Below are 20,780 nucleotides of genomic sequence, written 5' to 3'. Positions count from 1 at the left end.
AACATAATAATAATTTTAAATAAAAAATCAATATATTACTATTAAATTTAAGACTTCTTTTTTTACATATATTAAGTTTAAGTTTTAATCAAGTGAATAAATGGAACTTACTTATCCACCATTTATTTTTTATTTTCTTTTTTGGTTTTTTTCTTAATTAAGGATAGTTACAATCGACCGTTGACGCTCATGTTTTCGTTCTATGAATGTAAAAGATTGCGTGATAACTCACCTCTAAATGACTATGTATTTAATTGATTCTAAAAACTAAATATTTTGTAATGCAATAAGAAAAAATATATATTTTAACATTCTTCAATCACATTTTATAAGGTGGACCTGACTCATTTTAAAAATAAAATAAAAAATGACATAATGCGATATTGAGATGTACCGGATCAATTCCTATAATAAGCACAATTCATAAAATGGGTGTGAGATTAAAAGTTATCAAGAGTTCAAATTCTTTCTTATGCTCTCACCTTAAATCATATTCTCACACGATCCTACGTGTGTCTCTCTCTCTATATATACACGAATATGATCAGTGGCGGATCCAAAAACTTTTATAGTTGGAGGCACACTTAGGGGTGTAGAAAAAAAAATTCAAAACCAAATAATTCATCCAAATGAAAACGGTTTTGGGTTTTCCTTTTTGGCTTAAACGGTTCAGTTAACCGAATAAAGATAACTTATTCAGGTTGATTTTTTACTAATTCAACAAGGTGTATAATTTTTATATTTTATATTTCGAACGAAAATATCAGTGTATACTACAAATAGACCAATTAACAATCACGATATCAAGTTGGGGGCCTTGTCTTGTTGGATGCATAATAGAAAATTTTACTAAGCAAATGTTTTTAGTCTTTTTTTTAAAAATTGGTGGGTTTATTGGGGGACTAAGACTCCTACCACCATGCACTAGATCTGCGCCTGATATAAACAAAAATCGCCTTCGACTGCAGAATTGAATATATATATATATATATATATATATATATATGTTTAATGGTTACAACATTGCAACACATAAACATTTGATGCCATATTAAACATAGAAAGTGAAATTTCCCTTTTTTTATAGAAAACAAACACAAATTGATGCATAACATATCACCGTAAGAAAACTAGTGATTTCCGGTTTTATAGGGTGTTAAAAAAGTCCGGTGGGATTGAACTAAACCGTACCATTATTTAGTGGATCCATGAAATGTATAGGTTCGAATCATACTCTCCTTCCAATGCAAAATACTAGTACTAGGATGTAGAATTCAAGAATGCCTAGTTCTAGGGACAACCAGGTCTCTAGAATTAGTTGCGTACAAACTGATTCGGACACCAGAAAAACCTGGATCGTAATTAGTTCAAAACAACACCAACTTTCTTTGTATGTCCATTCAAAGGAAGTGGCAACCAAGATAGAAATTCAAATCATAACCATTTTCTTTATATGAAACAACCATTGCCATACTTCCATAACCATTTGACACAGCGCCTAATGCTTTTTCCCTTCCTCCTCTTCTTCATCCAAATGGTTAGCTTGCTGAGCAGGCTTTTTAGGGATTCCCCAACTCCTTATTTTATTTCTTGATTCATCATGTGCAGAAGGTAACCTTTGTCCATCTTTTCTTGTTCCCTAATAAACCAAAAAGTTTACACCCCATCACCAAGATTAGGAAGAAAAAAGTTGTAAACTTTAGGCATGGTGGTCCTTTTTATCAGATCAAACTTGTTAGTTGTTGGTACCTGTTCTGAGATTCTAGCATCTTTCTTTGAAGATGTGTTCCTTAAAGCTCCATTAAATAACTGGAAGCTCTGAAGGTCACCGTTCTTGATGCTTGCTTCTAACTGCCAGTCATATATGAAAATGAAGATGAACTTGCTCATAATAAGATGAAGTTATAATCACTATGAACTGGAAGAGCTATTTACCTGAATGTGAATAATGCACAGAACAATGCTCGCAATAGGCAACCAGCTTTCATCAGGTGACAGTGATAAGTTCGTCCTGTGATCACAACCAGTAAACAATGAGAACCATGATGGTCCTCGAAGACACACAACTATAACCATGTAAGCAATGATAAATGTTATATATCCTATATCAGTTGCACATGGCTCATCTAAGGTGTATCATCCAGTATCAGCATGAAATATCACAGTTGAAAAGAGGGAGAAGAGGAGTATCAATAAAGCACAGAAATGCAAATATCAAACTGAAAAGCAAATAGAGTACAAGAAAAAAGATTTGTAGAATATAGATAGTTCATTGGCACACAAAAAGATAAATATTTGAGAAAGATTGTACTTAAGAGCTGCAACAATGACCATGAAGATCAAAGAGTGACCCAACCAGCAGACACCAAGGCTCCACAGCTTTAAGAAGGTTGGGGACCGAAATCATTATACACAGTTTTTCACTTGCATTAAATAGGTTGTTACCAACCCTATAGGTTGCTTTGTTCACCCATCACCGGTAATCAAGAGAGGATATGACCACCCTTTTAAAATCATACATTATTTATGATCATATCTTGAAATAAGATTCACTACCTCTAACGGATGTTCCAAAGTGTAACAACTCGTCTCACATTGATAGAAAATGGGATCTGTGAGCTCCGTATAAGGCTCAAGTAGTGGGCTACTAATAACTTTCACCATGGTTTTAAGTTGAATTAGAAATTATTGGGCCAGCCTGTTGCTTTGGGAACAATTTGCATGATAAAGAAGAGTAAGGAATACCCTTGATTCATCGGTAGTTTGCACAATAACAGTCACATTCACTATGACGGAAGGACCAAAACTTAAGATTGCAACTTCTTGAGAATCCTGAGCCTAGACCAACAACCACCATCAATACCCATTGTAGATCATGTAAATCTTCCATAAGAGTTACTCAGATCCAATGTACAGTTATTTGGTCCCTTAAACTTAGTATGCCAAAGGTTCGGATACAACGGTTACATAAAAGGCATATGGAACTACAAGTTTTAGTTAACCTTCAGGATGATGATGAAATAACAGAGACCCAATAACACCTCTGAATGAGATAAGCAGTTCAATCCGGCATTAGCAAAACAAAAAGTGGATGAGAAGTTTAAAAACCTTAAGTAAGGAGCCAAGTAAACGATTGCATAGAAAGCATAACGCTTATCCCCAGTATCCATCCAAGCAAACACCCAACTCTACACACAACAAAGCAGAACGATTAATCCTCAAAAACGCTCATTTACGATAAACACTTCCATATGCGAATGCCATCCGAGTGCAGTAAAAGGTCACGCGGAGAATATAGACTCTTAAGAGAAACCAAAAGAGATTCAATATGACTGATGAGAGAAAGGTCAGCTCACCATCCAGTTGAAGTAAGGGATGAAGCTTATGATCCCCATGACAGCGAACCTTGCATCAGCTGAATCGATCACCGAGTTACCATCTTCGTTATCGTCGGGACCCACAGGGAGAGGGAAGGCCAACGAGTTAAGAACACACGCGCCGATAGCGACGACGAATGGCGCCTCGTGCAATAACTCCGCCCTGCACCTTCCCTTTCGAATTCTCTGCTTCTATAAATATAAACAAACGAATGCACACAAATAGAGCTAGGGTTTTAGAATTCAAATCAAGCATCAACACAATAAAATAAATTAGGAAGAGAGAGAGAGATGACCTGGTTGACGTTTGTGTAGGAGTGATGATGAAGTGTGTATAGAGGTTTGAGTTTTGGGAGGGTAGAAGTGTTGCAGGCAGAGTAGAAAGGACTCAGAGAGAGGGAGTTCATCGCCGGTGGCGGTGGAGCAGAAAACGGCGGCGACTCAAAAGCTGGGGGTGGAGCCGGAGTTGGTGAAGATCCTCCCCACTTTTGTACAATTGGGGAAGTGGGCCGTGTCGAGCGAGGCCTCACGTGCTCCTACATGGCTATTTGATTGTATCTCTTCACAAAATACAACATTTTATTCAAAATATTTTCGAATCAATACTGATTAACAATTAAAAAATTTATGTTAAGGTATCGTTTTATTTATAAAAAAAATTAATCTGAAACTAGTAATTAATATATTGATAAACACATATTTGTTTTACAACGTATTTGTTTTATATGTATGCGATTTATAATGTAAGACTTATTCATGTGTATTTGTTTCACAAAATAGATTTAAAAGATTCACATTGTAAAACAAACATATTATGAAACAAATATATGTTAATCAATATTTTAAATAACACATATTACACCAATTCTCAAGGTTATCATAATTTCATGGTTTTTTTAAAAAATCCCCTATAGATTTATACAAAATAAGTAATAAAAAAAATTATATCTTTTATTGTTTTATTGACTAATTTAATGAAACGGAGTCACAAAAACATATATTTAGTGACTGTTATCAAACGTTTATCAAATAAATGCTTACCCGGTAAAAGACACCACCTTCAGTTACGTTATTCTCGATTATCAAAATGAATTGTTGGCAAGCGGTAAGTGTTAACCAAATAAGAGTTTTCTTCCTCGCTTACTGAGTAAAATTTTTGATTCTATCATGCTCACCTAGTAAAGTAAGTGACATCTCATAAATGCTTACCCGGTCAATAAACGACCCCCAAGACTAGTTATAGACTTGTAGTAAGTAGTAACCAACAATTCACATCCTTTTATACATTTATTGCATACATATATTATGCATTCACAAATCCAAAAATAAGCATCAAGTACTTGTCTTCTGTTTATTGTGATATTCACATTTGTGCTATAACAGTTACAGAAAAATCTCGAGAGATACAACAAAAACTTATCATGTAAAGTTACTTCACAATTACAATTGCATACATTATCTTATATATATGCCAATGCCATATGGGAAATGGGATGGAGATTCAGCCCAAAGAATCAAGCAATTCTGGTTGCTCGCTGCTATCGAAACTGCAAACCCAGCCGCTCTTTCTCTTTGTACGAAAAATGAATCAAAGAAATGGTTTCCTCATTACCCGTTATCGTTTTTTGCTTTTTTGCATCACCAAATCTTTAACAAAACACTTATTGAGCATGACTCCAACTTTCTTGATTGCCAGCACCACCAATGCTTCAAATGTAAATCAGTCGTACTTAGATTAGACCCACCCCCTCAAAGGAAAACTTGTTGAACACAAAGTGAATGAGTTTGTTCTTTACCAGAATATTATACATCACTTTTCCATTAAGCATCAGGTTCACCTTGCTGCCCATCTTCCCGCCTGGTAATAGCATCAACTCGCTGTTGTAACTGAAACCACCACGTCAACTGTCATAAATACTCTTTACATACGTTTTTTCTGTAACATTTTTTTTTGTAAAAGTGGGTGTCCAGATCCAGACCAGCTTGCACGCACATTGACTAATCTTATGAGGCCTAGAGATACCAGCCAAGAAAATCCACAGTGGTCCTGAAGATTTTTCTAAAACATTGGTCTCACCCAAGACAATGAATGATGGTCTCACCCAAGACAATGAATGATGTTCTCACCAAACCAAACGAGCCCAGTATATAAGGTCAGGTTCAGGGGTAAACCGCAAAAAAACGAAAAACTGAGAAATACCCAAGTAACCATTCATGTGTATACTAGTAACTAGCAAGTAATTTGTCCGGCATGCACAAGTGCATAGAAACCAAGAAACAACTTCGATTACTTGTATGCACATGTGTATATCATATAGATGAACGTTTACCAGGGTGTTCATCAGTTTTTAATTTTTTTTTTTGTGGGGGGGGGGGGTCCCCCTGAACCTCCCTATTATATATACACACTGATTTCTAAGGACCCATGATCTAATTGCAGTCAAGACAATTTAATGTTCATACATAATAATTTGACTAATTGAAACTTCAGATATATCCGTCTACACATTCTTTGTATTGAGAGTTACAAAAATACAACTCAACCAACCCACCTGTATGTATTTTAACTTTTCGGTGGTCAATTCCTCGGTCAAGATTGTTAACCTGCATAAGAAAATCAAATACAATGATAAATCAGATTACCTCCAACATTGCAATGTGAACCCACAATAAAAATCAAAAACAAAATTTGCCCAGAAAAACAAAAAGGGGGGAATATATGATGTTATTGAACTTGATTATGTTCAGTAACCTGGATTGTAGCTCAGAAACCTTCGTAAGCAGCAAACGCTCTCTATCAGAAACTTCAACCTGAAAAAGTGGCAATAATTTACTATACAAAGCAACAGCAAATTTCTTCATCACAGCCTAGTTTGACAAATGAAAACACAAGGATTATTATTATGAGATGACTTAAAAATGCGGCATCCCATCACAAAATATTGGTGACCGGGCAATCAGTTTCTTCATGAACAAAACACTGACACTAGCTATATGGACAAACGTTGCAGATGCGCGATTGACAGTTCTATCTTATATTGTGGTAAAAAAAAATAACACAAAGTAGTAATACATAAACCAGAAAAGGGTTGAAGTAATGCATGGACATACAGCTCCATTGTTCTCAGAGCTGCGAGGCAACGGGGGCAATTTCCCATTTTGCGAAGCTGAAATAAGATTAGAGAACACAAGTTACTCCAAGCTTCTTCACAGGCACATTAAGATCCAAAGAAGATTTCAACTCACCCTCTGATGCTACCTCAGCTGGTTGCAGGCTATTCAACAAATTCAAGATAAGATCCTGGCAAAGGAGTGGTTTATTTAGAACATCATTATTTCAACATATGTATTTGATGGTTTTGTGATTCTTTTGGAGTAACCGTGCTTTACCTGTTGAACTGACGTCTGTTGAAAAAGGTTTTGAAGGTGAGGCATGAGCACTGATGCAGGTAAATTGCTATGTACAGAACTGCTATTGATATCCTTAGGTGTAGGCTGCCAAACAGCCAAGAAAGAGTTCAGCATCGGAAATGGGTATGCATTAAGTTATACAAAGAGAAACTTAAGTAGGCTACAAACCATCTGTTTTGAATCAAATATCCAGTCCCCCACACTTGCAGACTTCCTCAGTGATGACTCCTAATTTACATGACAATGTATTAAATGAAAACTTGTACAAATTAGTCATTTGCAAATAAATGCAGATTTGGGTTCTTACCTGGGGAGAGCGTCGAGGAGCAGTACATAACGGAATATCCTGAAGTAATATTTGAGTTAGAACCGTAACTTAGAAGACCAATAACAAGACAAAGCACCATACCTTCACAAGATCAAGGTCTTCGGATGTCACAGAGAAACGTCCTTTTATTTGTACCAAGTTTGCTTTTGACTTGTCCTCCAAAGAATCTCTGTATCCTATGGAATCAAAATATACACTCTTAAATGTGATCCTTCTCATCTAACAGTCCACCAACAGTTAGCATATTGCAAGAACAGGCTTCACACTGCCCCTTCGCATACTGGTAAAACAAGGGTTTGCATTGATATTCAACAAAAAGCTATAATGAATACCTCCTGATGGTTTTATTGGAGCCGATAAACTGTTTCCTGAAGCTCGGTTCGGAAGGTTCAAAGGACCACTAAAGCTCGGAGCTCTCCTTACTTGATGATGCATTTTATCAACTGCATGCGAGCTTTCATTTTCACACCTGAAAATAAACAACCTAATTAGATAAATGTCCATGAAAATGGCACAAAATCAAACATACACACAAGCACATGCACAATACATAAGATACATGCACACATACATAAGCAAAGTTTGTGCATTCTTTGAGAGACCAAATATTGGTTTAAACAACAAAGAAAATTGTCAACCTTGACTTAGATTTGGAAATATAAAGTGATGGCTTCGTATCATTCATGGTGAAGAAAAATTAATAACTGCATAGGTTGTGATTTGCAATTGTTTTTTGTTTCTCCTCAGCATACCAAAGAAGTTCAGGTCTATTCCTTTTTCTCCTAAATCTTCCTCCTTTATTCATACTATTGGCATGGTATCGGAGAAAGGTTAAACCACCATGACAATCAGCCACGACAGTAGACTGCTACCACCACTGTTGGCTGCATTACCTTCCCTTGCCCACAGTTGGCACTGTCACCATCCACTGCACTGCGACCTACAGCCCCATCGCTCACTGCTAATATGTGCAGCAACTTCGGCAGTAGAAGTTGAGCCACTATCTCTGTCACTGCAATCAGAACCACCGTAGCTGATCCATCCTTTCAGTGTTGATGCTGGCTTACTGTTGCTACTGGTCGATTGCTTGCTGTTCTCGGTAATTGCTTTTTGCAGGTTTTGACATGGGGTATGTTCTTTTTGGGCATTGTCGGTTGTTGCTATGTTTGCTGGAGTGATTTGTTGAATGCAATTCAATTGTTGCCGTCATTTTCTCAGTGTCCATTGTGGTTCCTTTTAGGATGTCGTTACCATGGCCAGTGGAGAAGTTGTTAAAGTTGATGTACTACTGAATGAGAATTTTGCAAGGATCCCCAAACCTGACTTACTCCTACAGTCCTACCTAGTTCCCTCTTGATAAACAAAACCAAACATTCCTAGTATATCCCACCCGGAGGTAGGGCCTGGGGATAGGTTATACGAAGACCATTCCTCTATCCCAAGGAGTAGAGAGGTTCTGGTTGTCTCCATGAAGACACAGCTTGCAAGAAGAAGTGGGTCATGGGAGAAACAAAAAGTTCATCAAAAAATTGGTGAAAGTTTTGAAGAATCTGAAAAGAAACCAGAGGTCATGAGAATGAGAAAAACATAGTAGCAAAAGAGACCTAGTTCACTCTTGATGTCAAGAACAATTTCGTATGAGTGTAGTTGATGAAATATGCCATCATAACATGAATTGAAAAAGAATATCTTGATTATCTCCCAATTGGTTGTGCTGTAGGTGCAATAGTTAGCTGCACGAGACATTTTACATGTCAGAGCTAGATAGACAAGTAACAAATCTGCAGAGGCAATAAAGCGGGGAAACGAGGATTATTATGTACAGAGCCTGTTTAATCGAAGATGCTACATATTGGGGGTAGATACATGCTCAGTAATTCTGCAAAAGAGCAACGAGAAACGATTGTGGAAAAGAGGCATGGCCTAAAGAAGAATTCTGGTTGTATGCAGCAGGTCGAGAATAGGTGTCAGTTTATGCAACCAAATTATGTTCCACCAGATCTGCAGTAGTTTCGGATATACCTGGTAAGACTTTCATAACAGAAACCTGTAGTTGATAACGACCACTGTGGGAACTGGGAGTAAATGACGTACAAGGAACTGAAGAAAGCACTGCCGAAAACTGAACAAACCAGCAGAAAGGGGCATAGTAAGGGGGTAAGATACCATCCTCATCTCATGACCATAAGATGGAATTTAATACTCTATTTTGGTGTGACACCTACAGTATGTGCTGATCTTATTCCTTCCGGATAAGAGATCCAGTTTATTTGGCCTCCAAGTCTCATGGGTCTCAAGTCTTCACCCATATATAAGGCATATACAGTTCTTTGATGCCTTCTTTGAAGACACTCAAATTTTACAAATTGGGTAAAGCAAAGGTCTGCATACCTACCCCCCCCCCCAAAAAAAAACAAAAAACAAAAAACAAAAACTACTTCCAGGCGGGATATATTGGGTTTGTTTGGTTTGGTTTTACAATTCTTAATCCACTCTAACCTGGAAGGCTTCCCCTGCACAACATCCGGCACCCTTCATGAGGTAGTTCATCACCAGGAAACAAAAGATATTTAGTTTCCAAAATAAAGGCTTGTGAAGGAAACAAGATTATATCAAATTTCAGGATTAAGTCGAGCATGAGGTTCATTAGAAAGTCAGAGTAAGTCTCATTCATGTTTATGTAAATGATCACACAAAGCCTACTTCTTGAGATGTACAACTTAGAATGTGGCTGACATATCAGACCCAAATTCTCAAATAGATTATCCGGAGAGAAGTGTTAGAAATATTACTGGAAAGTACTCACAAAATTGAAAATATAGGTACATATATCCAAACTTCTACGACGTTAAAAATAGTTTCACAGAGGAGTGCATATGGAAGCGTAATGCAAGGGCATCTTTTCCAAGAAATACACACCAAATGATCAAGGCACATGCTATGCTGAAAAGTATCAAAACAGCATGAACCTTACTATCTACTCAACAGATTGATCATATTCATAACAATGCATATAAGCAACGAAAAAGAGAAGACAGTGATGAAACCTTTCTAAATTACGAGTTCTTTCAGACTTTGAATGATTTAAGACCACACCAGCCACAAGAGGTCCACTCTGGGTTTGGCGACTTCTTCCTGTTAGAATTCTACTTTTAGCCTGTACTGCATCTTTATCCGAGGTTGATGGTAGTTGCTCTGTCTTTGTTCTGCTTCTTTCCAGAGCAATGTTCCCTTTATTGTCAGATTCTGGCAAATTACTTTCCGGAGTATCTCCCGTATTACTCAGGCTTTCAGATGGAGCTACTTCATCACTGAAGAAAGTTCATGGAAAATTTAGGGTTAAAAGTTAACAGTTAATAAGGAAAAAGGACAAGAACATTAATAGATAAATGAAACTTGCAAAGAACACAGGTTTTGTAAATCAAACAATGTGCTACAAGCGTCAACAGCTCTCACTAGTTAGTAGTTACATAAGAGATATCTTGCAATATCCGTGCATGCACAAAGGGGACAGCAGTGAACCAGGTATCATCTTTGCCCCCATACCTTAATCATGAAGCATCTAATGTTTAGTTCATATGATATATCATAATCTAGTTCGAAGATCGGAAATGGTCTAACACCAAAATTTCATAATACGATAGTACATGTATCAAATACACCAAATAATCAAACGATCCAGAGTATGTCAATTGATTATTGTCTCAGTCGACTATTGTCATACAGTCGACCTCACAATGCCACTATCAGCCAGTGACTGATCCCGAAATGTCACACACAGAGTGACTAGCTCCAAAAGTTGAAAATATCAATACATTGTTAAACTGACTTCCTACAGTGTTCTTATAATTTCCCACAGAACACTGATAGGTTTCCACATCAAACTATATGTGAGACTTGATGAGTACCAATTGGGCCAAAGGTCAGTGTACTCTGTACCAAATGCATGTTAATTCAGATGGTAAACAAAAAAACAGCTCATGCCATGGAACTAGTTTTTATATAGTGCCAACATATGACGAGCAACAACTGTTTGATGGGCACAATTAGATTTGGAGGCGCATTGGAAGAAAGAAACACACACACATAAATACATATTATATACATACACACATACAAACATACATATATAGAGACACATATACACAAACAAATACTTAAGATCTGAACAACATCAGCACCTAAAGGATTTCTTTAGATAGATGATACTGCAAAAAAAGCCATAGATGCCGCAAAACATACATATATGCTTCAAATGAATATTTTCCTGGACCACTGACCTACAAACAATCTCGCTTGCAGAATATGGTTTGCCAATGGTAGCTTTTGAATTGGATGCATCCTGCAGGAGAGAAAGATATATTATTTTTGCTGTACATTCTAAAATTTGAAAGGGAGTATGTAGACATAGTTTAGATATAGGGGTCACAATCTAGCTTAATATTTCAGAGGTTGGATAATATTTTACTATTTAGAAACATCCTTACATTATAAACAAAAGACGTTGAATTTACATCTTCTTCCCTGATATCTTGAATTTCATCATCATCTTGCACCTGCAGTGAAAATGGACAATTCAATTATAGTCAATTCCGTTATACAGTTACCAAAGGAGAATGTCTGTTGAAAAAGGAACAAGATGTATAGAATGAATACCAAGGATGCTTTGAATTTCAAATCTTCGATGTCAAAGTTCCAGGCACTAACACCTCGCTGGTACTCACTCTGTATATCATCATAAGAAGGAAAAACAATTAGACAGACATGAAACTACATTTGGAAATAAAAACAAGCACATTAACTTCATCAACTTTTCCTCTTCGTTTTAGGTCACAGGCAAAGGCTTTGGAAGATTTACCATTGTTTCTTCAGATGATAGTATTCCCCAATTAGGCAGGTGAGGAAGACATGGATGGAATTATGGAATCACTGCATATTATGAAAAGATGGCAACTCATTCTGGTGTTTCCATTTGTTTGCTGGGGAAGAGTTGTTTTTTATGTCAATTAAGGGCAAGGTGATATATTTAAACCTGAGACCTAAGATAGCTTACAACACACGTACAGCCAATTTCGTGATAGGTTGGATTGTCACTAGATCATCTTGTTGGTCACTAGATCATCTTGTTGATGCACTAAAAGTGACATCAGAAGCAAAGACTACATCTGTTGGTTAGACCTCAAGAGTCGCATATAAAGTGTAGAAAGGACATAAACGCCATGAGGGCCATTGAGTATCATAAAATTGACTAGAATACTGCTAATAATTAGGTTGTCAAATGTCTTAAGTCCATGGCATAAGTTATCGTCTAACCATTAGCAGCAGTTAAGGAACATCCAGGATTTTATTCCAACCCCATGTACAAGCATATATTTTAATTACATGAGTTACAAAGCTGCGAATTAAACAAGTTATGAGCAGAAAAAACAAGAACTACAGCAGCTAGTCTGATCAACGTAAAATACACTTTAACCCAGTAGCTATGGAATAATGCCTCTAACCTGTGATATGGCTTCTTGTTCGGCTGAGGGCATTTTCTTCAGAGCTAGTTGGGCAGCATCTTTAAGCTGCAAATATTTTGCAATTCATATAAAAGCTGCACAGGCCAGCGAATTAAAGTTCTATGGACCATAACACTAGGACGTCATACCTGGAGGGCTTTCACGCGATTCCACAGAGGTGGCAACTCAGCAAAGAGTTTCTTCACAGAGAGCTCTGGAGGTTTAGCTTGCTTAAAGAAGGAATGTTTTAACAACTTCTCAGCAGTTGGCCTTTTTGTTTGATCTTTCACCAAGCACATTGCAACCACTTCTTTAAAAGACTGTTCACAACTGGAATTTCTTAGTTATCAATGTAAGAAGATACCAAAACATTAGCAAGTGTCCTACATGGCCTTTGATCGCTTAATAGACCAGGTAACATTGCATAAGTGACTTCTCATCTCAATTTCTCGTGTTTACATAACAATGTAACACATGAAATCCTACAAATAAAGAGAAAACAATACCTTAGAAAATCGTTTATCCCGGTCATAATCAAGTCCAGGGGGTGCATTTTGAATGGTCATCAAGAGGACCTGTGACACAAAAGGTAAGTAAAAAACCAGTGAAAAAAATATAAACTAATAACGGTCATTAGAGAAAATCCATCACCGGCATGAATATATTCATTACATTCATAGAATACTAACCTTCATTGGAGGATACTTTGAGAAAGGGGCATGGCCATGAGCTAACTCCAGTGCAGTAATGCCAAGTGACCATATGTCAGCCCTGTAAATGATCAGGACGAGATAAGAGACAAGATAGCATAGGAGTGGAAGACCAATATTACAGTGTTTTCTTGGTTACAATACCACCATAGTCATGACTATGGTGTTTTACTACCATAATGCAATTCCCTGTGCAGAATATCAATATATATATATATATAATTCAACCGTAAACAAAGTCTTTGAAAAGATCAACCACATTACAAATACTTAAATAGTTAACTGTTTCAAATAATAATCTCTATTTGGTTTCGCCAGAAGAGTATTCTGCACCCTTATATACGTAAAATGAGTTCCCTCCTTACTTTGGTCGTGGGATTTCTGTAATGAGTCTGTAGGATGTTGTACCAAAGTTACTGAAAACTCAAAAAACTCTAGAGGCTGAGTTACAAAGTTCAGGGGTGACTTGAGGTGAATTGAACAAACAAAAGTTCTAAGAGAAAAAATTTTGCAATACCCGAAATATAGGAGACAGACTGTATCAAAGGAGATACGTCAAGAAACAAAGACACGGCTGAAGGATCACTCACCCAGCCATGCACCTTCATTGTTTTCCTAATTAGTACACGCTGCAAAATATCTGCTTGGGGTTACAAAGTTCAGGGCTGAGGATGGCTGACTTCAGATAAATGGAGCAGACAAGAAAGCTAAGGTAGCGTTTGGTACACAGATATGATTGGAAAGGACTGGATTGAAAAGGAGATAACTCGACAGGACAAGAGGGTAGGACTGGACAGGACAGGACTGGACAGAACTAAACAAGTTGCCCCCAAAAGTTATTTTATGATTTTATGTATCATATAATAGTTATAATTAACACAAAGTAAATAATTTAATTTATAAACATTTTAACACAATTTCATATACATAAATACAAAATAGTACCAAATTTGGATGAAATTTTTTATATAATTGATGGTAGTTTGAAAAAAACCCAATTCATACAAAAGAGAAATTATGTTTTATTCAGTTTAGAAGATCCTTATCAATTGGTGAAGGCACGGTGAAGATTGTTGCAACAACAATGGTTGTGGAGGTAGAAGCATTGGTAATTGGTAGACGATGGTGGTTGTGGAGGACGTGAAGATGGTGGATAGTGGTGGCGGTGGTGGAGGTCAACAGTGGTGGAGGATGTAGTTTTGGCCTATGTGGTGGAGGTAGGTGTGATGGTGCGCTGTGGTGGTGGTTATGGTGGAGGTGGTGGTGACCGATGATACTAGTTGTGGTAGAGATGGACGGTGGTGGTTATGGAGGACGTGAATATGGTAGATAGTGGTACTGGTAGCCGATAGTGGTGGTCATTGGCCGACAGTGGTAGTGGTAGCCGGTGATGGTGGTGGGCAGTGGTGTTGGTTATGGTGGAAGTGAGGTGGCCCATGGTGGAGGGGATGAATGATGTTGGTTGGTGGCCGACGATGGTTGTGGAGGTGCTGGAGGAGGTTGTAGTAAAGGAGAAGGTGGCGGTGGCCAACAGTGGTAGTGGTGGTGGCAATGGCAGTGGTGGTTGATGGCTGACGATGGTTGTGGAGGTGGTGGAGGAGGTCGTTGTAGTAGAAGAGAAGGTGGAGATGGCCAAAGGTGGTAGTGACGATGGACAGTGGTGGTCGGTGGCCTATGGTGGTTATGAAGGTGGTGATAGACAGTCGTGGTCGGTGGTCAATGGTGGTTGTGGAGGTGGTGGAGGTGGCCGATGGTGGCTACTGGAGGTGGTGGCGGCCGCAACAGCGGTGGTGACCACTAAAACAAACACCATGTTAAGATTATATATCAAATGAGGTTTAATTAGTAATATTTTAGTTTCTGTCTCATTTTTGTCTCATACTCCCATCTTAAGAAAAGTCGTCCCACGTTGATCAAAATCTTGTTCCACTATTTTGGTGGAACAAGAAAAGTCGTCCCACGTTGTCCAAGTTCTTGTCCATGTCCCACGTCGCACCAAACGTGGGACAGTGAGTTATTGTCCTGTCCTATGTCGTGCCAAACATGGGACAGTTGTTCCGTCTGTTCAGTCCTGTCCCATGTACCAAACACAGCCTAAGAGAACCATATTTTGCAATACAAAATATTGAACACACTGTGTCGAGGAGAGATGTCAAGAAATATAAAAAAAATTGCTGAAGGATCACTACCTAACCATGCAACATTATAGTTTCCTAATTAGTACTCCCTCCGCCCCAAAATAAGTGTCTACATTTCTATTTAGTTTGTCGCAAAATAACTGTCMACTTTCAAGAATTATTGTCTATTTTCTCATTCTACCCCTAATTATGATATGGAGAAAATTCCTCTTTATTATCAAGGGTAAGTTGTCCTTTAATTAATTAAAAAGTGTAAAAGTTGCACATTTCTAAAAATTGTGTGCCTTTTTTGTGGACATTTATTTTTGGGATGGAAGGAGCAGTAGACACTAGAAAAAAATATCCTCGTGGTCGAACATGATTTCGTTATTGTTTGGTATGTACTACCCTCAATTACGGCTACCGTAGTCAATCTTGATTTCAATTCAAAATTTTGTCCCCTAATGATATGCCTTCCTTCTACTAAAACAATTTTGAATTACCAATTGTTTATCTTCTTATATGCCATTTCAATTGTTCCCGCCCAGCTTGGTTCATTAGCATTCCTAAGCAGGGGAGAATTCTTTTTGACAAACTTATCACATTAATTCCTAATCAAGGAGAAAACACTCACTTGAAATCGTATCCACTTCCTGGCTGCAGCACCTCTGGCGCCATCCTGTAAGCATTATTAAAATTATTAAGTCACAAGTGACCTGAAAGGCTGAAACAAACCAAAAATTATAAACAAGAGCGGCGAGGAAATTATTGCTTGACCATGTACTAACCAGCAAGGAGTTCCTACAAAAGTATTTCTGGAACGCTGTCTATCACCTCTATCGAACATACAAGCTGAGACACCGAAGTCCCCAAGCTTTATCACTCCATTAGTGTCAAGAAGTATATTTCCAGCCTGAACCATAATAATGTTGAGGGAAAGAACAGAATACTAAATCCACCTAAACGTCCAAAAATGGTACAAGAACTGAAGAAAGGATAAATAAACATCCCAAAGTGGCATAATAAAGGATCAATCATTTCACAATTTATAGAATAACGGTGTATCATGTATCAAGAATGAGATCTTAGAATCTACTGACCTTAACATCACGGTGGATGTGTCCATGTCGATGCAAGTACTCCAATGCCTTGAGAGTCTCTTTCAGAATAGAACCAATAGCCGACTCTTCAAACCCATCTGGATATGCTGTTTTCATGAGATGTAGACAAGAACCTTCAGCCATGAATGGCATAACCACCCAAAGGTTTTGGTTGACAACAAATGAACAAAATGCCCTTATCACATTAGGGTGATCTATCAAACTCATTGTTTGGGCCTCCCTTCGAATATCATCCTGTAACCAGTCCTTAGATAAGTTATTCATGACCAAATTAAGCCAATCACATCAGGTTGTAACTTGTAAGATAAATTCTTTGACCACTCAAGCACCCATAGATACTACTTGCATCACCTACTGCTCAGACACAGTAAAGTGACACTTTGCTGGCATCAAACAGCCAATGTTGTCAGTTCTGAATAAGTGCGAGCATCACATCATTACTGACAACCTAAGTAGACTGTTGCTATACTGTTGAAGCCTAGTCATGGATTCAGTGAATATGCTGTGTGTAGGGCCTCAATAACAAGTGAACTTCCATAACCTATTTTGTGAAAGAATGCCAGAAGCCTTGTCTAGCAAATCCACTATATTTGAATTTGCCCAAGATCTCTCACATTGTAACGTTTGTATTCAGATATAATGCTCCTGTTAGTTTGTGAAATTGTGCATCTGTAATAAATAAGAGTATAAAAGAAAAAATAAATAAAAAGAGAAATGCCAGCATTGACATATTCATATGCGCTCAAAGGTAAGAAATTAGTAGCAACACGCTATATCCTTTTTTGGATACCGGTACGTTCCTTTCTTTCTTTTTTCCTCCTTTTTCTTCAGTATTTACACATTCCGTCAAAGATGTGTAATTAATATATGCATTCAGTGCTTTAACAGGCAGAACCATTCAGGATTGCCTAATGCATGTGATTTGTGGAGAAATAAATACAAGTGCTTTAGTTAAGTCGTTTGGGAAAGGGAAAGAGGGTGTTATCTCAAGTTCGTAAAGCATTTAAAAAGTAGAAAAATGTTTGTCAACCCATAGCAAATATGTAATTGATGTTGGCATGACATGAATACAATTAAAGAGAATTGGATGACAACTATATTACTTCAATTGATGAAATTAACATTAATCATCTTCAGACATATGCCTAGGTATAACAGCTCCGCATTTAATAGATGAAGTACTTTTTGGCATTTTGCTTTACTGTCTTTTGCTTTTTTCAACAAAAAGATGGTATTGTTGTGTATCAACTATCTAGAAAGATCAAATCAGTAATGTCTAATAATTCAACATGCTTTTATATATCTATTGTGATTTGATGAAGAAGCATAGATACTTCTCATGGCCAATTTTTTAGAATCCTAGGTTTTTGTTATGACAACCAATATAGTTGCTATATGATGATAAATGGAATAGTAAGCCTTTTAGCCATATAAGCTACCTAAATTGATTTATGCTTGTTAGGTTATAGCAAGTAATCACAGTACATGATCAATTCTTTAAGACGATCAAAAGGCATTATGCAAGCATCAAAACAAAAACATGTGCCTTTCTCTGCTGATTGCACGCGTAGCACGACATCGGAACACCTACTAAAATCTTGGCAACATACCTGAATTTGGACTAAGTCGTGTTAGCAAGCCAAACTGGGATCAGCCAACGATTGTAAATGTAATCAAACTTTCTAAACCAAGTTCAACTCTAATTGTTAGCAAAACCCACATTCAAGAGACAAGAATTAGTTAGCACGTTCATCCTCAAACCACCAGAGCCTTATAGGGTGAATCACCTACAACCCTTGTCCTGTTAGCCCTAATTTTTTAATGCAATTAATGCTTCTGCACTCGAGTAAACTCAAAGGGCGAGTCTTTATAACTTGCACAACATGAAGAGGCCAAAAATAGACAGATAAAAGATAAGGTTTTGTAAACTTCACTGCTTTTTGATCTCAACTCTCACTAAAGCAAATCCAATCAATACAATTTTATGCAAACATTAGAACTTCCTCCCTTCCAAAAGAAAAGATGCACTTTGACTTCTGATGTCAAACTGGCCGAGTTTCAACTTCAAGATCGATGTTAGTTATGTAAGACTTTTCACGGTGATTACATTGAACTTCGTGAAAAATGTTCAACACATCGACATACGATGATGTTATATTCGTAAGAAGTCAATAACCATTTGTGCATTCGATCACGATAAAAACCAGAACCAAAAGCAAGTCCAATTTCAATTCAATTCAAGAAAAGGAACAAGAAATACCCTATTTTTCAGTTGGCAGTTGTTTAGCTGAATTAACCACTCAACAGAAGAATAAAATTAAACGAAACTATATAGCAACAAAAAGTAACGAGCAATGGAATTACCAGATTGCTGTTGCAGCGATCGAGATCCAAGCACTTAACGGCGACGACGTCATTGTTTGGAAGATAGATCGCTCTGTATACGGTGGCGCTGGCTCCGTAACCTACTTCTTCTAGAAGCTTGTAATCGTCTGGATTTGTGGTGTAGGTCTTCTGACCGCCTCCCATCCCACCGGAAAATCAGTTAGACGGTGTTCTGAAAAGAAGTTGACGGCATGGACTGTGAAGACTAAATCTTCTCGGTCGGTGTCGGAACTCCCACAAAAAGGTTGGGGCCAAGTTGGCGATATTAGATTTGATTTTTATGACCACACTCCGACCACCCCTTCCGTTTCAAACTCCCATTATTTCTATCATTTCTTTTTGTAACCGTGACTTGCCTTTGGTAATTTTGACCAATACGCTCGACTTTACTGTTACATACATACATATATATATATATATATATATATATATATAAATTAATTTTAAATTAATTTATATATTTTATTCTAAATATCAACTCTTTCTCTGTCTGCTTATTATGTGATTTGCAGTTTTTTTTCATTTTACTCTTGTGCGTGGTTGATATTTCTAAAAAAGGGTAAATGTTTATTTAATATTATGCTTTCGGGTGTGATATATCTGGTTTAATTTCATATGATTTGGTTTAATGTTATGATAAGGTAATCCTTTCGATTGATAAAGATATACACTGTTTCCTTTTGTGTTGTTTTCAAAAGCATGTTAAGTGATACGAATATAGTGCTTTAGGTTTATAGTCATCATTGATATCACCGAATCTACTATTTCGTCTTTCAACCAATTCAGATATCCATGCAATGCCTCCTCCATCTTGAGGGCTACGGGCTCCATTGTTATTTTAGTCATCTTGCGGGACAACCTCCAACATCATATCCATCCTATTCTATACAATGATTTTAACATTTTTTTTCCATTATTTGCATTGCAACTGCCTAAACAATTTGTTGCATCTTTTTTTAAACAACTGTTTGTATTATCTTCCTCATATTTGCCCCTATTAAAGAAGAAGCCTATACATACATATATATATATATATATATGTATCTTTTTTTCTTTTTTTATAGTTGAAAATAACCTGAGAGGGAGGACAAGTCTTTATCATCCAAATCTTGTTTCCCATAACTTTCAAAACCATGGGTATTACAAGCTCTTGGTGCACATAATGATTAGGATCATCCTTATATGCCTTCTCATTTTGTTCGTAAGTATCTTAGTCTCATCCTCTATCATTCACTTGAATTGGACAATTTTTTTCTGTATCATCACTATCTTCACGTTCTCAGTTGTTAAATCATCCCCCCCAACACACACACACATATATATATATGGGGTATAAATGAGAACATCTTCATTTTATAAAAACGTTGGAATGCCCTTATCACATGTGAGGGGACTTATTGATGTGCGGATGTCATGTCCTGCAACATAGGTTGCTCTAAAGGTTGTCTGCGTCTATGATTTAATATCACATGTGATTGCCTTGATGGATTACAGTATTATATTAATAACATCTATATCACATGTGATAGTACATGTGAGAGGACATAATGGTATAAAGGCGACTTGGCATGCAACTTAGATCGCGTCAAAAGTCGTTCATGTATCTAATTTAATATCATATATGATGGAATAATAGTATTATATGTAATTGTTTACAGTAAAAAAGTTTCTCACATTCTCATAAAATAAAGATGTTCTAGTTTGAATCCTTATGATCACTTGAGCTTTAACTATCAAACACAAATTCGTATGGTTCATATAGTTTTGTAATTAAGGAAAAGGCTAAAAAAAACTACTTAGAAATGAATTTGATTGAATGGATTGAATTTG

At 37.0% G+C, this 20,780-nt stretch overlaps 2 protein-coding genes across 2 annotated transcripts; both read right to left on the bottom strand.

The window, feature by feature from the left end:
- Positions 1-1,172: 1,172 nt before the first annotated feature.
- Positions 1,173-4,833, bottom strand: LOC112528643. Its single transcript, XM_025139665.1, has 7 exons — positions 4,822-4,833; positions 3,674-3,913; positions 3,357-3,569; positions 3,109-3,188; positions 1,936-2,011; positions 1,750-1,851; positions 1,173-1,639 (listed from the first exon to the last, which is right to left on the bottom strand). Exons 1-7 carry the CDS (start codon positions 4,831-4,833, stop codon positions 1,499-1,501), a joined length of 864 nt encoding a protein of 287 aa, XP_024995433.1. The 3' UTR covers positions 1,173-1,498.
- On the bottom strand, positions 4,633-19,250 carry LOC112527582 (serine/threonine-protein kinase fray2-like). The gene is made up of 23 exons (XM_025138303.1): positions 18,930-19,250; positions 16,545-16,799; positions 16,233-16,357; positions 16,079-16,123; positions 13,307-13,388; positions 13,124-13,192; positions 12,767-12,937; positions 12,618-12,683; positions 11,773-11,841; positions 11,604-11,672; positions 11,397-11,458; positions 10,164-10,427; positions 7,449-7,585; positions 7,198-7,292; positions 7,096-7,134; positions 6,957-7,016; positions 6,768-6,872; positions 6,624-6,678; positions 6,489-6,544; positions 6,130-6,188; positions 5,930-5,981; positions 5,174-5,264; positions 4,633-5,084 (listed from the first exon to the last, which is right to left on the bottom strand). Exons 1-22 carry the CDS (start codon positions 19,092-19,094, stop codon positions 5,199-5,201), a joined length of 2,166 nt encoding a protein of 721 aa, XP_024994071.1. The 5' UTR covers positions 19,095-19,250; the 3' UTR covers positions 4,633-5,084; positions 5,174-5,198.
- Between the last annotated feature and the right edge of the window lie 1,530 nt (positions 19,251-20,780).

This window comes from Cynara cardunculus (assembly GCF_001531365.2).
Source record: "Cynara cardunculus var. scolymus isolate 2C chromosome LG 15, CcrdV1, whole genome shotgun sequence".
In the NCBI taxonomy this organism is placed as follows: Eukaryota; Viridiplantae; Streptophyta; class Magnoliopsida; order Asterales; family Asteraceae; genus Cynara; species Cynara cardunculus.
The sequence above is the reverse complement of the archived record's forward strand: the minus strand, read 5'-3'. Positions and strand labels throughout refer to the sequence as shown.

Bases quoted from the DNA above. Each gene is read 5' to 3' on its own strand.
- LOC112527582 (XM_025138303.1), bottom strand. From the start codon at position 19,094: ATGGGAGGCGGTCAGAAGACCTACACCACAAATCCAGACGATTACAAG. The intron at 13,193-13,306 runs GTTAGTATTCTA...TTTGTGTCACAG, and splicing joins CAAAGTATCCTCCAATGAAG to GTCCTCTTGATGACCATTCA. The intron at 6,189-6,488 runs GTATGTCCATGC...CCACTTTTTCAG, and splicing joins GCTCTGAGAACAATGGAGCT to GTTGAAGTTTCTGATAGAGA.
- LOC112528643 (XM_025139665.1), bottom strand. The intron at 3,570-3,673 runs GTCATCTCTCTC...TTATATTTATAG, and splicing joins CCTACACAAACGTCAACCAG to AAGCAGAGAATTCGAAAGGG. The intron at 1,852-1,935 runs GTAAATAGCTCT...TATGACTGGCAG, and splicing joins TGTGCATTATTCACATTCAG to TTAGAAGCAAGCATCAAGAA.